This window comes from Sphaeramia orbicularis, chromosome 19 (assembly GCF_902148855.1).
Source record: "Sphaeramia orbicularis chromosome 19, fSphaOr1.1, whole genome shotgun sequence".
In the NCBI taxonomy this organism is placed as follows: Eukaryota; Metazoa; Chordata; class Actinopteri; order Kurtiformes; family Apogonidae; genus Sphaeramia; species Sphaeramia orbicularis.
Window position 1 is genome coordinate 28,676,266 of NC_043975.1, and position 17,844 is coordinate 28,694,109.

General features: G+C 35.0%; 1 protein-coding gene across 1 annotated transcript in view; it reads right to left on the bottom strand.

Moving 5' to 3' along the window:
• Nucleotides 1-14,362, bottom strand: part of LOC115410709 (integrin beta-3-like) — a 35,610-nt gene extending 21,248 nt beyond the window's left edge. Inside the window, exons 1-8 of the mRNA XM_030122473.1 lie at nucleotides 14,211-14,362; nucleotides 12,129-12,214; nucleotides 10,117-10,321; nucleotides 8,984-9,236; nucleotides 4,219-4,381; nucleotides 3,804-3,965; nucleotides 1,246-1,341; nucleotides 460-549 (exon numbers count right to left, since the gene is read on the bottom strand). Of these exons, the coding sequence (XP_029978333.1) occupies nucleotides 460-549; nucleotides 1,246-1,341; nucleotides 3,804-3,965; nucleotides 4,219-4,381; nucleotides 8,984-9,236; nucleotides 10,117-10,321; nucleotides 12,129-12,214; nucleotides 14,211-14,283 (1,128 nt within the window). The 5' untranslated portion in view covers nucleotides 14,284-14,362. The remainder of the gene's footprint in view (nucleotides 1-459; nucleotides 550-1,245; nucleotides 1,342-3,803; nucleotides 3,966-4,218; nucleotides 4,382-8,983; nucleotides 9,237-10,116; nucleotides 10,322-12,128; nucleotides 12,215-14,210) is intronic.
• Between the last annotated feature and the right edge of the window lie 3,482 nt (nucleotides 14,363-17,844).

Below are 17,844 nucleotides of genomic sequence, written 5' to 3' on the forward strand. Positions count from 1 at the left end.
AATATGCCGTGTAGTACTGAGGGGCAAGCAATCGTATCATAGTTATCGATTTTTCAAAATATAATACCATTACTAAAATATATGTGTTTTTGTTTGTTTCCAAACATTTGGGTCGCCCTGTATTAGACTCAGTTTTCATTAATGATGATTAATATTGTTCCTTATTCACAAAATCACAGCCTGGAGGGTTGACGATAACACAACTGCTCTCTTATTCACCTGTTCTTTGAATAATAAATCTAAATTAAAGAAAAATAATCAAACATAGCCAGAAGCATCCCACATTTGGTCAGCGTCACACCTCTCTGCCACTGTGGAATTTCTAGTAAGACTTTGGCTCGACTGTGCGAATGACTCACACGCAGTGGGTGTGTGTCAACAAACACATGTCATCCACTGAAACACTGTCTAGTCGATTGTGTGTGTGTGTGTGTGCGTGTGTTTGTGTGTAACACTTACAGTGTAGGCCTTCTCTATGAGCTGAATAACATTGCCTGAGTCGTTGTTCAGTGTTCCGACTGTGGTGCCAGGAATCAGCTCACTGTAGTTCTACAAAGCAGACAGCCACATGTAAACCAGTGTTACGTGTTAAGTCTGTTATTATCCATCAGTTCATATATCAGAAGATTTCATTACAGTTTTCAGAATTTTTGTGGCATGAACCTTGTTTTGCATAACTCGATTTATGTAGGAAAAATCAGAAGTAGAAAGGGAAACTATTGACTGTCATATTTGTTGTAATGGTTTCTGACCGGTGAACAATTGTGCCACAGTATAATCACAAAAAAATAATACGAAGCACAAGTTTGACACAATAATCTGTTTTCTTTTATGATTGCCATTTTGATATACAATCTGTTTCTTCTCCAAAAGCTAAAAAGAAAAAAAAAAAACCTTTAACAGTATTTCCACTTGGGGAAGGACTATGTTTCAGCGTCTGAACATTGTGTAATAATATTTACTTTTGATTCTCCATTCTTCCAATGCAGGGTCCAAGAATCTCGGTTAAAAACCAGAGAGGTTTGGAGGCCTTCAGCTTGAAGGGTACGGTATGTTCAAGAGCAGATGATTATAGACTGCAATTTGTCATTTTCTTGGTTTCTGGTTTAAAAACATGCTTTATCACCAAAAGATATGAGTGTAATCTGATCAAACAGATGTGGTCACTGCACTTTCAGCGAGTTGTACGTTGATGTGAAAGTCCTGAAGTGAGTAGAATTAAAAGATGGATTCACATCCTCTAACCTGGTAGAGAGAAACCACAGGACTGGTAACAGCAAAGATGAGGTTGATATTGTTCTCTGACATCTTTTCTGTGATCAGAGCTAGAGACGGGTAATCCTGTTGGACCAAAAATGACAGAATATTTAGAATATATGCACTTTTATATCGTCGCTGTCAGGAGGAAACCTCATATGTCCAAAAGGGTTATTTTTCAGGAAACTGGAAAAGCTATGTATATTATTAATAAATTAGTGCTGTCAAATGATTAATGAATGTTTCCCTGTGAGTGAATTTCTTCTACATCACGGGTGTCAAACTTAATTTAGTTTAGTGGCCACATTCAGCTCAATTTGATCTCAAGTGGGCCAGACCAGTAAAATAACATGATAACTAGTGTTGTCAAATGATTAAAAATTTCAATCAGATTAATCACTTGGTTGCTGTGGATTCATTTAGATTAATTACACTTAAATATCATTTATTTTTATTCTATATTAATCGTGTTTCATTGTGCATGAGCAAACAGACTCAACAAAAAGGGAATATATAAGCACTTAACAGTTTCAACAAAACAACTTGAAACAACTGTTCCGTCCTGTTTTTTTTGTCCTCATATTTCCATCCAGAGGGCCAAACATGCTGTTTAGTGTCTTCTGTCTTTATGGGTTGGTTCTGCTGCCTGTCACTACTGGATCAACTGCCTATTTGCGCATGCGCGGGTGTAACTCTATTTGGACAAACTGCCTGAAATGTGTTGCCAGAGATGCTCAGAGTCATTCTGTGCAGCAGATGGGTTAATTGCGTTAAAATTTGTAATCAGATTAATCATGATGATGGATTAATCTGTATTAACGGGTTAACTTTGATAGCCCTAAAATAAATGAATGGGGTTAAAAGATGTAGTCACAAGCCATTTTCAGCACTTTTCATTGGTTAACCCTTTCATGCATGAATTGTGAGAACCTTAATCAAGATTTTTATTCCTCTTTAGGCATGGAACAAAAAAAAAACAAAAAAAAAAAACAATGTGACTGACATTTTTTTATGAACCTTTTTTTTAAGTCTTTTAGTCAAGATTTTTTTCTTTAGTATTTTTATTCCTCCTTAGGCATAAAAAAAACAATGCGATCGAGGGTTTTTTTTCTTTGGAGTTACAAAAATATCCATGCATTTAATTTCTGTTTCTGTGTTTAAAACCCAGTATCAGAGAGGGATCCGAAAACAATGAAATAAAAACATTTTTAATGCTGCTAATCTGATGTCTTACATTTTCACATATTCTAATCCTAGTAATTCCTCACTTCATTGAGATAATATGCAAAAAAACACCCTTCTTGTCTAACAAATAACAATTGATTTACACTAAAACATGTCACTGCAGATCAGGTTTATCAAGGACAGCCCAGTTACAGTGATGGTATGAATGTCAGGGTATGAGATGGTGCGTAAGTGTTCACTGTGTTGGCTGATATAGAACTAAAACAACAAAACCCATGAATATACAAGAGAACAGCTGGAGAAGAACTGTCCATTGTAGTGACTTATGCATGAAAGGGTTAAATATTTCTAAAACTGTCAGACCAACATGAAGATCAGTGTTGGGTGTAATGTGTTACAAAAGTCATGCATTATAGTAACGGATTACTTTTTGCTGTAACGCAGTAGTGTAAGGCATTACTAATCAATTTTCAGTAATATTTTCCTTGGTACATGTTCAATAGTGCTTGCGTTACAACACACTTTTCACCCATAATTAAATTGCTGAAATGAAAAAAACAAACAAACAAAAAAAAAAACCCAGCAAGACCATGAGACCTGAAGGAATCAACATGCGGCAGGAAAGTTCTATTTCCTGTTGGTGTTCAGCCAGTGGGTGAAGATGGCAGAAGACAGTACATTGTCCACATGGATGTACGCTCATTATTAACCCTAACCCTGCTTTAAGAAGCTAGTTACCATTAGCATGATCCCTGTGATCAGCAATGACAAGGTAAGCTAACGTTATTATGACTAGTTATAATTCTTTATCAATTGCAGATTTATCTATCGGCGTTCTTGGTGATGCGCCCCTGTTTTGAACATGTAAAATGTTGAAAAAAATGCAAGTGTTCCTGTTGGGATTCGAACATCATAGACTGTAGCGTTACTTACAGAGCTATCCATCCACATGTACTTCAGGTCACAAATTTATTGTATTTAATAATTAAAATAATTAAGGCCCTCCTATCTCTTGTACTGGGGGGGTTCTACTGCACATCTGCCATTTATGATGAGAGTCTGTATGTATCAAAACTAAAACAGGAGTCATGTAACGCGTTACACTTCTGAGACAGTAATATTGTAAGGTAAGGAATAACTATTAAAAAACAGTAACAAGTAATCTGTAATGTATTACAGTTTGGAAGTAACTTGCACAACACTGGTGAAGACTGACCAATAGAATCATTTCCTGACCAAAAATGGACTTACAAGGTTTCCGCCCGACAGTGATGATATGCTACAGATTTGCATATTTCAAAGCCGAGCATTCTACTTATGTGTCTTTGTCTGTCTCTGTGCATGCATTGTCCTTTACTGACCAGGGTGGTAGACATGCTGTACATGTTTTCAGAGTTCAGATGACATTTCCCATCATTGGGCTGGACAATCCCCGCCAAACGACCGTCCAGAGCCACATGTGTCTTTGCATCTGAGGTGAAGATAAGGAGGTGGGATGCTCCAGGACGCCAGCCAATCTTCTCCTGGTTCCCATGTGAGGAAAGAACAAAAACAAAGAACGTCATTCATTTAGCTTGTCTAAAGGAGAAATTAACCGCAAGACCCTTTCCTTTTTTTTCAGAGTGGGGGGGATGATTTAATCTAAAGAACTTCAGATGAAACTAAATTATGTTTTTAATTACGTCCTGAGATATTTACGAGTGTCTGTTTGTATTACAGAGCAGACAAAGAATGTGAGAGAGAATCTGTGTGAAGTGTGTTCAGATCTCTCTCCACCTTGCACACAGCCGCCTGGATGATGGCATCAAAACCTCCCTCCGGGGCGTCTCGATTCCTGGACACCATCTGCTTCTTCACTTCCTCCGTGAAGCGTCCCACTTCCTCCGTCAGAGACAGAACATGCTTGTAGCCGAACTGGGGCAAACAGGTGTTGTTAATGCTGTCAATCAAACAACAGAGATTAGTCAGTTTCAGGGAATGAAAGAGCTGCCGACCTGTTGAATCAGCTGAAAATAGGATCATGGAAGCAGAAAAAACAATGTATGGAACCTTATTTAAACCAATTCATACATGAATTATGAGAGCTTTTATCAATTTTTTTTTTCCTGAGTGATTTTATTCCTATTTAGGCATGAAAAAAACAAACAATGCAACTGAATTTTTTTATGAACCTATTTTTCATGGAGTTGCACAAATGTCCACTCAGCTGGACACCACACGTTTAATTTTCAAAGCAAAGAAACATGTATTTACTGATATACAGTGTGAAAACTATGAAATAAAAACATTTTTAATGCTGCTAATCTGATGTTTTCTCTCATTTTAAAGGGGTCACATTTTGCTAAACCCACTTTTATTAGTCTTTGGTACATTTATTTGTGTATTTGGACCCTAATAATTTAAAAAGTTTGAATTTGATCCCTCCAGGTGCAGCAAAGCTATCTTTATATTCATTCCAGCAAAAATTGAGTGGATTTCTACAACCTGTTTCAATTCCTGCATAATTTGTTACAATTTATGACTAGTTATGTCACAACATTTGCACATATAAGGTCAAGATTTCAGACAAACATTTCTCGTACAACGTAATTGTTTATCAGCAGCAGCGGTTGTAGTAATAACTGAAAAATGTCCAAACTTCGAGCCGATTACCTAAAATGTTCAGTTGTTGGTTGTATTAACGAATACAAGCGGCTGAACATAACAGAAAAACACGGTCAACAACCTGGAGGAGGTGGGGTGTAAAGTGTCTCATTTGCATTTAAAGGGCCAGCGCTCAAAACGACCTTTCTGGTGTCATTACTCAGAAATAGGGTTGAAGATGGACCTGTGGAGTTGAATTAATGAGGAATTCAGACCCAAGCATAGCATTTACAGTTTATGATGACCACAGGGAAATGTTTTAAAAAAGCATAATTCCATTTAAAAAAAGCAAAATATCAGTCCTTTAACAGACTCTAATACTAGTTATTACTCACTTCATGGACATAATATGCAAAAAAAAAACAAAAACAAACCCAAAACAAACAATTTTTATTCAAAAAAAACCCAAACAAAAACAATTATTAATTACAGTCTAATAACAAATAGCAATTGATTTACACTCAAACATGTCCCTGCAGATCAGGTTTATCAATAACAGCAAAGTTACAGGTATGGTACGAATCGCAGTGTTTGTGATGATACATAAGTGTCCACTGTGTTAGCTGATATGGAACTAAAACAATAAAATCCATGAATATACACGAGGACAGCTGTAGAAAAGCTGTCCACTGTAGTGACCACTATGCATGAAAGGGTTAAATACTATGTGCTGTGTATCTTATATCACATTGACTGTAACAAAACTGACTTACATGACTGCATTTTTCCGCACGAAGCATAAAAACATAAGATTCATGTGTATGTCAGTTAATAGTAAAAGGTTAAATCTCCCGCTACATTTTTGCTGAAGGTGTAACAGTAAAGCTCACAGTAAATTTTGCTGTCCTGAACGTTACACACATTCCAAAAGCTCGTCCTGTATTTGATTTTCGTCACTGGTGGACCCATTCTCTGTTTTCTGTAGTACTTTAAATTTCCCTTATCTCTTACCCAAACATTCCTCTGGGTTGAACTCGGCAGACTGTGTGTACGCGGGAAAGTAAATGACCCCGAGGGACCTTAAACCACTAAATCAACCTCAGAGGCTCTTTGGGGTGGAGTTACAGCAGCTCAGTGACACTGTTACTCTGCCAGTACATCACCTGCGGTTAATTCAGAGCAGCTGACCAAGCAATATGGAACCACTGTAAGCCTTTAACAAGCGCTGTGACTCTGAGTTTTTACTGAGAAACACTGTGTTTAAAGGTGTACTCACTGAAATGACATCATGTGCATAATGAGGGTCCGATCCACACGCAGACATAAACAACCACTGAAATCCACACTAGTGTTGGAAGAAGGCGAATCTAAAAATTCTGCCCAGAATAAACTTTCCATTACAAAGAAACAGGATAGTACAAGAGTATGTTAGTATCAGTAACAGGGGGATGACTTTTTCTCATGGACAGTGCAACATTAACCCTTTAACCCCTTAATGTGTCTGTGGTGAGCATTCTGAATATATGATTTATTTAAATATTCCTAAAAATTCAACCATTTGCTCAATAGGAAAAATTTCAATACGTGCTGATAGAAAAGACTTTGCTCTTTCCATAGACAACTGAGCATGCTCAGTATACTCCACACCGCCTGTGTAATTGGGGGGGTAAAACACAGAGCAGTGAGTGAGACAATTCGCATAAAAATAGATGGTTTGGGCTTCTTTTTACTCTGTTTTCCTTGTGTTTTTTTCTTTTTACTGTTGTTTACAGTGTTGTGGTGATTTTCCTTTATTGTTTTTACTGTGTTTTTACTGAGTTTTGATCATTTAACTGCTTTTTGGAGTTCAACCAGGTGCCTAAAAGCAGCTGGAGTGATTTAGAAAAGAAGAGCCCCAAAACAAAAGCTACAGGGCCCAAATTCAAAAACTTATTGTTCAGTGTGTTCCAGTTCACAGTTCATGTTCATCATCCTAAATCTCTTATTCATGTACATTCTGAGTGCCTTGTTTAGTAAAAACCTGTCAAACTTCAATTCCTCTCTTTGTCTTTTTCTGTTATTAGACCCTGTTTTGACCCTAAAACACACATTAAAGCAAAATCACTAATGAAAAGGAGCACAAGCACATCCTCACAGCAGCTTTTATGACACTGAAACAGACGTAAATTCACAGCAGCATGTTTCATTGAAATAATATTTCAGGGGTTAAAGGGTTAATTACTTTCTTACTGAGAAACAAAAAATCTGATTAATATGATCATCTTTCAAGTCTGTTTAACAAAGTCTATGTAATGTCTGTCACTGGGGGTTTCTCAGTCAAAACAATAACAAAAGATAAAGGAGAAAATGACACTGAAAAGTGTGGGTTCATGGGATTTGGTGCTTTTACTACATTCCTGATAACAATCTGTGACTTGGATAATTATGTTTTCAGATGAGGTAATTTTTTTCAGCTCAAAACATAAAAGATGCATTTTATTAGTTCCTACCATCAACTGACATTACATATAAATCCATTTTTATGAAAAATGACTATTTTTATGGTGACTATATTGCTATTTTTATCAAATAAATTTAAGAGTACTTTGATACTGTGCTGTGAGGATGGTAATAGTTAAATGTATTGGAATATGACGATGTCCTCTGAAATATAATTAAGTAAAAGTATCATAAAATTGAAAGTTTTGTATTGGATTTTTCATCCACTAATAGGGAACATGACCTGGGGTTAGACTGCTGTGAGATGGGTTCATTTTTGTCAAATAAATGCAGTGAAATAAAACAATTTCCCTCTGAAATATAATGGAGATTTTGTAAAAGTAGAATTCAATGGAAAGTCTTGAGTAGATCAGATAAGATAAGATAAGATAAGATAAGATATGCATTTAAAAGTCCCATAAGGAGAAATTCCACATTTACCGCAGCAGTTAACCACATAAGCACACAAAATACAAAATAAATACAACTTCAAAAAACCTGTATGTACTATTTACAGCTGTGCACATGAGTAAAATACAAATATATCATATTTGTAGAAAACATACGAAAGAATGTGGGAAAAGTAATTTGCATATAAGAGCTAATATATATATATATAGTTAGTTAGTTAGTTAGTTAGTTAGTTAGTTTGTTAGTTAGTTAGTTTGTTTATTGTTCCCTTAAAGAAATTCGTCTTCACAGATCTTATACATTACACAGTCGCGGAAAAAATTATTAGACCACCTTTGTTTTCTTCAATTTCTTGCTCATTTTAATGCCTGGTACAACTAAAGGTACATTTGCTTGGACAAATATAATGATAACAACAAATATAACTGATAAGAGTTTAATTTCAGAGCTGATATCTAGACATTTTCCATGTTTTCTTGATAATAACCAAAATCACTTCAGATCTTACATCAATAGCTATGGCATTGTACTGACAAAAACAGTGCTTTTAGACATTCCATGTTTTCTTTTCTGTCTGTTTTAGTCACACGATACACACAGGAGTTAATACTTGATTGCATATCCATTATTTCTGAGGACTTTTGACGGTCTAATAATTTTTTCTGCGACTGTGTATTATATATTTCACACTTGCCCCTTGGCCATCCAATGGAAAAGGTTCTGTAACCCATTTTGACTCTCAACCATAAGTTCACCCACTGTTTCAGTTGATTCTTAGAAACAAGAAGTAAAATAAAGAATGTGTTGCTTCTACTTTCCTGTTGTTCCAGTCTTTTTTGCTGAACTAATTGTCTACATGGGCGTATGATGCACAGTACGGCAGAACAAATCTCCTACACTTGGCAGGAAAAAAAGTATGTTTCCAAAAACTATCAAACATTGTAAGTCTTTAAGAATGCATTACCTTTCCCAGTTGTTTTGAATTTTAACGAAGTGTTTTAGCTGAGAATCGCCTACTGAACTGTCTATCTGAACCAGATCAATCCACCAGCCATGTTCAAACTTTTACCTGTAACAGGGGTTCTTCACAGCCTCCTTTGGGGAAATGTACATGTAAGGTGAGAGGGGCTTGTCCACAAAAGCCCCGAAGCCCATACGGAGGTTACTGGTTGTACGGTTCATCGCCTCGGCCAGACCTCTGCCCAGCGACCTCAGACGGAAAAGGTCATCATTCATGGAGTAGGAGAGGTCCATGAGGTAGTAGAGATCTACAGGGTAGTCCTCTACCTGACGCACCTTCACAGTGAAACGCTTCGCATCATCTGGAATAATGGAGTACTTCAGTTCAGGGGTATCAAACACGCAGCCAAAACCACGGGATATGTGAAAATTACACTGAAGATATTCACAATCAAGTGTGTCAAACTCGTTTTAGTTTATGGACCTCATACAGACCAATGTGATCTCAAGTAAAATAATAGCATAATACCCCCTAACTAATGACTACAAATTTTCTTCTCGGTTTATTTAGATAAAAAAAACATTGCACTATGAAAATATTTAAATAAACAAACTATCCTTTAACAATAAAAAGTGAATAACCTGAACAAATATGAACAACTTGAAGTGTCTAAAGAAAATTAAGTGCAATTTTAACAATATTTTGCATGTTACTAAATGTTTTGTGTATTTGTAGATCCACTGTGAAACTGTTTTGTTGTTGTTTTAGTTCCACATCTCCAACATTTTAACAATAATAATGCCTGTTACCAAATATTTGTGTAACAGTGTGTGTAATGCACATGTAGAAATGGTAAGTTGAGGTATAATATTGTTAAAATTGCACTTATTTCTCTTAAGAAATGTCAGTTTTTTTCAGATTATTCACATCTCTTTTTTTGCAAACAGTTTGCTTTCATTTTATTATAATTTACAATTTTTTGCACTAAAACAAAGACACAATTTTTGGAGTTGTCATTATTTATAGGTTATTATGCTATTATTTTATTGGTTGAGATCATATTGGTCTGAATGTGGCCCCTGAATTTAAATGAGTTTTAGTTACTTATTGATAGAAGATTCAGACTTTTGTCATATTCTACATTCTAAGATAAATAATGCATTACAACTGCCCCTTCATGAGCTATTTCTACTTCAGAATACTGCGATATAAAAACCACAGAGTCTGATAGTGAAACTCACCTGGTCGGAGAGTGATGTGAAGTTTCTGGGGTTTAATCTGTGTGACATCCTGTGTAGCCCCCGCTGCTTTGTTGCTGAGAGGCCGGTCTTCGATCACCTGCAGTTTGCTGTTTGGGGATTCAAGAGATGATTGAGCGCAGCCCGCCGCTATGAGGTTAGTCTTCAGATCACAACGGGAAGAGCTGGCAACACCCTGGCCGAAGTCCTGAAAGAAGACGTAGGGCATTTTTTTTTTTTTTTTTTTTTTACAGAAACACAGCCAGTTTCCATCAACCTCCTGACTGCTTTGGAAAAGTTTTATGTGGAAAAAATGTAATCTAACAGCTATTTATTTACAGAATTTGCATCTGTAATAAAGCTGTGTTGTAATGTGAGACCATACTGAATTGATTTAACCCATAAAGACCTAAAATTCCACCAGCAACCACAACCATCTACTGATCTAAACTGTTTAATACCTGTGGATCCATTAATCCTATCAATGCATGTAAATAATTGGTGTAAAATACAGTTTGTCATCTTTTCATGGTCATCAGATATGACCCATGTGGATGTTCAGAGCCTTTGTAGTTACCGTGGAAACACCGTCATCTTCTACAACACTGATTCACCAGTAAAACCCATGGAGTTGGACCAATGACAGTGGATGGACACACTTGTTTTTATGCTCACTTATTGATATATTTGCTGAAAAAGTCACTTTTTCTTCAGTTTTCTCTGTTTTGATATAATAACCTGCGTATTAACCCTGGGTTTTCACAAATATCTAAATTAAATAGTGGAAAATACATGATTTATGGTGAAAAATGCAAAATACAGAGGATAATATATAATAAATGGTGATTAATCACTTAAGAAAGGTTAAATGTACTTCCACAAAACTAACACTGGGTCTTTATGTGTTAAATATGATTGTGGCAGATTCAAAGGTGATTGGATTTGTTTAAAACCTGCTAAAAATAACTGATTTGAATTAGCGTCGAATTTGCGACTTTAAGCAAAAAGGCATTAGAGTAGCATGGGAATACTGAAAAGCATAATATTGTTTTGTATTCATATCAAAATCATCACCAAAGTCCTAAAGTAATGGAACAGAAAACAGGTCTTAAATTACATAAATAGTCTTAGAAAGTACTTCCTTAACTTGAAACCTGTAGAAACCCCATGGAGACCTGTTACTTTATGATTTTACATAATGAAGCTGCATCTAGATTCATCTAAATCAGTTAAAAAGAGGTTAAAATAGAGAGAAAAATTCATTCGGGAACTGCCACAAAACTAGCATTTGGTTTTTATGGGCTAAAGACTTAACTTCAAAAAGGGATGATAAAGTCCAGAAATGACACAAAACATTATGCTTTTTATTTTTTAATCTCATGGAGAGAAGATACAGATGCAGACACTCCAGCAAGTAAATTCCACTTTGATTTAAAATGTCTCATCTCTCAACACAGTCTGAATGTGCAAGAAGTGCTTTTATGTATAAAGATATCTCAGCCCAAAAAACACAGCTGCCAAAAAAAAAAAAAAAAAATTAAAATAGTGAAAGTTTCAAGAAAAAACTATAAGGGGGAGTTAAGTACGTAGACTCCCTGACTGAGATTAAGAACATTTTGACATTATGCTTGTACGTTTAAACCCAATAGGATGTTATCCCTATAAAGTCATATGACTTCAGGCTTTAAGTGCCAAGACTAACACAAGGAGCTCACTAAGTGTCAGTGAAGGAGCTCAAAGTATTAGCTCTTATCCACTTTGTGACTGTGGCTCTGATGAGATGTGTGTTCTTGGAGTCAGACCTCAGATACTTTACACTGGATCAGGATTAGAGTTGTCAGACTTCACTCTACTAGTCCTAATAAACTGTTAAATGTGTGTATGGGATCTCCAGCTTCGCCTACATTCTTCACTGTCAGATTACTCAAGAGATGGGGAGATCGGTACCACCCTGAACTAGCCGAGCCGGCACAAATCTTGCTGCCTAAATAAAGCAAAGTGAAAAAGAAACACACCTCTTGGAAGCACCAGGAACAGCTGGGATGTACAGCCAGACACTGCTTACATGTACTGGCCCCTCTGGAGGTGCAGACGTTAGAACCTGGAATGAAAAGGGTGGAGATTCATCACTGATTGCAGTTGAGTTGATCAGTTGTTACCTGTACTTTATGATCCCAACATGAGGGTGGGATATTTTTGTTTTTTTTTGACATATCAATCAAGGACAATCAGATCAAGAACAAACAGACTGACTGTAATGACGGTTGTAACCATGTATATTTGTATTATTGGCATTGTTATTATTATTATTATTATTATTATTATTATTTATGTTTCATCTGGTCGGAGATTGTCCACATGTCTTCAGTATACTGGCATTGATAACTGGTATAAGGTGTGGAAATGTATAGCATATATGGCCTAAAACCTTTTTTTTTTTTTCTGTTTTACTATTATTTTGCTCTTTTTTTTTTTTTTTTTTTTTTTTACCCTTTTTTCATATATAAAAGAAAAATTCAATAAAGATCAAGTCATTAAAAAAAAAAGAACAAACAGACTCAAAAACAGTTTCTATCTAACAGCAATAACCACCATCAATGCCATAAAAAACAATCTAAGACAACATATATATATATAGTGACGGGATCGTGCAATGACAGAATGAATGGCTGTGTGTGTTTGTTTCTGTATTTATTTATTATTGTGGTGTTTGTATCTGTGTTGTTTTTAACTATGCACTGATTGTTTGACACTTTTTTAATTTCGTTGTACATGTTGCATGTTACAATGACAATAAAGGACTATTCTGTTCTATCCTCCTGAGACCCAGGAAAGTAAAAGTTTTGGCTTTTTTACATTAAATAATTGCCTTGATTGGAAATGGCATGATGCCACAGATTTTCAAATACGTTTATTTTTTTTATTTTATTTGTTATTTTTGGCATGTTCTTTGCAGTGAACTTTTTTTTTTCTTTTTCTTTTTTTTAAGTAAAGCTGTGAAACTCTTGTCCCCTACAAAGGACAAAATACATTGCTGGGTCTCAGGAGGATATTAACCCTTTCATGCATAATGGTTACTCCAGTGGACAGTTATTCTACAGCTGTTCTCTTCTATACTTTATTTTATGTACATTTTATATGTATATTATATTTTTATATTTTGTTGTTTTAGTTTCATATCAGCCAACACTGTGGACGCTTATGCATCACCCCATACACTGACATTCATTCCATCACTGTAACTTTGCTGTTCTTGATAAACCTGATCTGCACTAACATGTTTGACTGTAAATTATTAAATTATTAGACTTTAATTAACAATTTTTTTTTTGGGGGGGGGGGGGGGGGGGGGGGGGGGGGGGGGGGTGGGGGGGGGGGGGTTAAACAGTTTTGTTTTTTTTTGTTTTTTTTTTGCATATTATCTCCATGAAGTGAGTAATAACTAGTATCAGAATATGTTAAAATGTGAGAAAACATCAGATTAGCAGCATTAAACATGTTTTTATTTCATTGTTTTCATATCATTTTCTGATATTGGGTTTTAAATACTTGTTCCTTTGCTTCAAGAATATAATGCATGGTGTAGCATGGCCATTTTTGTAAATCCATGAAAAAAACAAAAAAAAACAAAAACACAACTCACTTGTATTATTTTTTTCATGTCTAAGGAGGAATAAAAACACTCAAAAAACAAAACAAACCAAAAAAAACCCCTCAACTAAGGTTCTTATAATTCATGCATGAAAGGGTTAAAGTTGCATTTGAAAGATTGTGGTCAGATTCAACTCATCTGAAAAGCTTTCAAGTGATGTTTATCTGCACAAAAAGTGAATTTAATCCTGCTTTCTTCTACTGCAATTACTGTAAATGCATGAAAAACACTGGTGCAGCACAGAAACACAAGAGGTTTACATTAATAATCTGTTTATCTGTAACTGTGGTGTTAAAAGAGGACTGTGAAACATTTTGGCAAATCTGTCTTTTGTGCGTTAATGCAGTTTTGGGAATGTTTTACAATAGGATTTAAGTCTGCCTCCCTGTGCTTTAACTTGCTAAGAAACCACGATTTAGTCTGAACATATAAAAATAGAACTCACCATAAACTCCTGTTGTTCCTGTAAGAATCAGAACGCATGCCCATAGTATCCTGTGCGCCTGGAGAACACCCATCCTTGTGCGCTCTCTGTGCGGACAGAGTCTGGAGCCAAGGAGCTCTACTGGAAGTGTGAGGGCTGGAGAACAAGGGGGAAAAAAAGAAAAAAAAAAACTTTCTTCATGTGCAACCGACACAACTCCAAATAGAGTCAAATGTCTTAAGGCCAACCCCACTCCTCATCCAGAACTCTCATAATTATACTATTAAATGTACTGGGCGGGGAAAAAGCAGCATCCAAAGCCTGAGCTGGAAGGTTTGACTGAACAGAGGAGCAGGTCTGACCACCAAACATGACACATTATTCCATCTGCTGTGTCCATATGCTCAGATCTGATATATTTACAAACTTTAACATAGTAAATATCTCACCAGGAAAGTGTATCTAAAAAAAAAAAAAAAAAAAAATCTTTATTAAAATATGAAAACGCAGAATAATTGATTGAAATGCAACAAACAAAACGCTGTCATGATCTCAAAGTACAGATGGATTCACTTTAGGCTACAAATAAGCTCAACCAAGTCTGTATGAGATTTGAGTTAGTGCACACTGCCCACTGGTGGATACATTAAAAAGTACTTGCTGCAAAAAAAAAAAAAAAAAAAAAAAAAAAAAAAAAATGCACTGTTGTTCTCGTCAAACGATGCATTCATGGTGAACCAGAAAAAATAATAAACCTAATGTTAGAAGCTTAGTGATTCAACATCTTTAAAGGGATGCAATTTTTATAAACAATTAAATGTATTTTTACATTTAGTACCATTTACTACCACCAGATGTCCTTTTTCTATCACAGGATGCTCTACATTTGCACTTGATAATGTTAGCAAATGATCAATGTCCTAAAAGGAAATGCACATATTTGATTGTATTAGAGTAATATATTCCTTAATAATAATAATAATAATAATAATAATAATAATAATAATAATAATAATAATAATAATAACACTGGGTTAAAAAAAAAAAAAGGTTTTTGCAAGTTGTCTAGGTTTTTTCAACTGAATTAGGACCATTTTGCACCGCTAAATCCAAAAATGACATCTGTTTTTCTCAATCAGGTCAGGTTTTTTGCAAATTTGATTTTGAAAAATTTGATCTTCTCACAAAATTGATTACATTTTTGTGACTTTATCAGTTGATTTTTTTTATATAGCTCTCACCCAAAATAGGTTTTAAGAGAAAAAAAAAAAATTTGATCACTTGATTCCTGTTAGGTACAAGGGTGTATTCACCGCAGATGTAGCAGAATACATCAGGCTTATTTTTGCAAGATCTTCTAGTCGAAGCCATTTCATTCACCTGTAATATTAAAAAAAACATTAATCATAAATTGGCAAAATTAAAAATCTTCAGAACTCATTTATTGCAAGAAATATGAAAGAATTTTGTATCATATGATGTGAAAATGCCCATAAATGTAAGCAAAAATGTTAAAAAGCCAATATGTAGCATAGTTCAGAAAGTTGACCTGATTGAGCAAAATTAATGTGATTTTTGGATTCAGCACACCAAAATTATCCTAAATCAGCTCAAAAAACTTAAACAATAAATTTGTTGTAGACCAGTGTAATAATAATAATGGGTTAGATTTATATAGCGCTCTTCTATGAACGCATACTCAAAGCACGTACAGTGGATCCATTATTCATTCACTCACACATTCACACTCTGATGGTGGTAAACTACATACCCTACACATTCCTTAAGTATGATGTGGTTTAACTCTGAATATATACAGTGCTGTGCAAAAGTCTTATTGCACCTCTAAGTTTGTTTTGTTTTTTTTGCAGGGTTGAAATGAGAATACATATTAACCCATAAAGGCTCAAACATCCACCTTTAACCTGAACCATCTACTGATCTAAACTGTTAAATACCTGTTGATCCACAGATCCTATCAATACATGTAAAATAATTGGTGTAAAATGCAGTTTGTCATCTTTTCATGGTCATCAGATATGACCCATTTGGACGTTCAGAGGCTCCGTAGTTACCGTGGAAACACCGTCATCTTCTTCTACAACATTCACCGGTAAAACCCATGGAGTTGGATCAACGACAGTGGATGGAAACATTTGGTTTGTGTTCAGTTAATGATAGATTTGACTGAAAAAGTCACTTTTTCTATAGTTTTCTCTGTTTCTCATACAATGACCGTCTAATTTATCAGCATGTGCACTGCTGTAAATTATATAGCATTTTGGATTTTTGATTTATCTTTGTTTTTGATTTTGCACTTCTTTGTGCATTTGTACTTTGCTGCTGTAAACCTGGAATTTCCCCTTGTGGGACTAATAAAGGCATATCTTATCTTATCTTATCTTATCTTATCTTATCTTATCTTATCTTATCTTATCTTATCTTATCTTATCTTATCTTATCTTATCTTATCTTATCTTATTTTATCTTATCTCGTCTCGTTTCGTCTTGTCTCGTCTCATTTCATCTCATCTTGGTTTAATATGAGCTTTAATGAACATCTGCATGATCATTGAATTAAATATTGGAAAATATAGGATTTATACTGAAAAAATGCAAAATAAAGAGTATAATATTAGAATAAATGAAGATAAATCACTTAAGAAAGGTTAAAAATAGAGAAAAATCCATTTAAGAGTTAACATAAAAGCAGTCCCAGGTCTTCATAGGTTAATGTCTCATTCTCTTTTCTCCAGATACAACAAGAAAGTACAGGAAATATATGCACAGCCTTAAAAGATGGAGAAAAAAATGAACTAAATGGGTTCTAAATGTCAAAGTTACTATTTAGTGCAACCTCTGACCCCATGATAAGAAGCTGTGTTGAACTTGGTATAAAACATAAGAAATGACATGTTAAGTGCAAAGTAAATATTTCCACTTTTGTTTATTGAAGCAGTTTTTTTCCCTGAAACTTTTACATGCTTCACATATATCCAGATTGGACCTTAATGCAGAAACTGACAAATGCATATGTGTGATCATTACAACTTTACTAAACCAGTGAACCTAATGTTGGTTTGGGACTTCCTCATAGTATTGTACATTTTGAGAAAAAAAATCATTCATTATCTGTCTAATCTTGGATGTTGGAGCCATGAATAACCAAACAAAATGAAAAAAATTCTCGTACAGATTCAAATATGTGCAGAATTTTATCATTTATTTCATTGAGTCTGTGATAATTATTAGAAAACTGAAGTCTGCTGACACCTTGTGGAAAACAGGTATAAAAGGTGGCATTGTTCAGTTGTCTGTTAGAGGAGTGGGATGATGAGGTTGGTTTTATACTAAAAATACAGCACACCCCCTGTTTTATTAAAAGAGAAAGATTTACTATTCTTTGCAGTATTTCAAGTATTTAGTTTCATATCTTTTTTGCAGTTGTCTCTCTAGTTTCTCCTTCAAATTCTTAAATGTCTGAAGGTTAAACTTTCAGATTAAATACCAGACTTTGCACGCTGTTTTGACGTCAAATCTGTCTCTAACTGTTTTCAAGGATTTAGAGCCAGTGACAAGATGAAAGTCATTTTAGGACATTCTGGTTTTTGCTTAACGATCGTGTTTAGCCGGGATTGTTTCATCTAATTAAAAG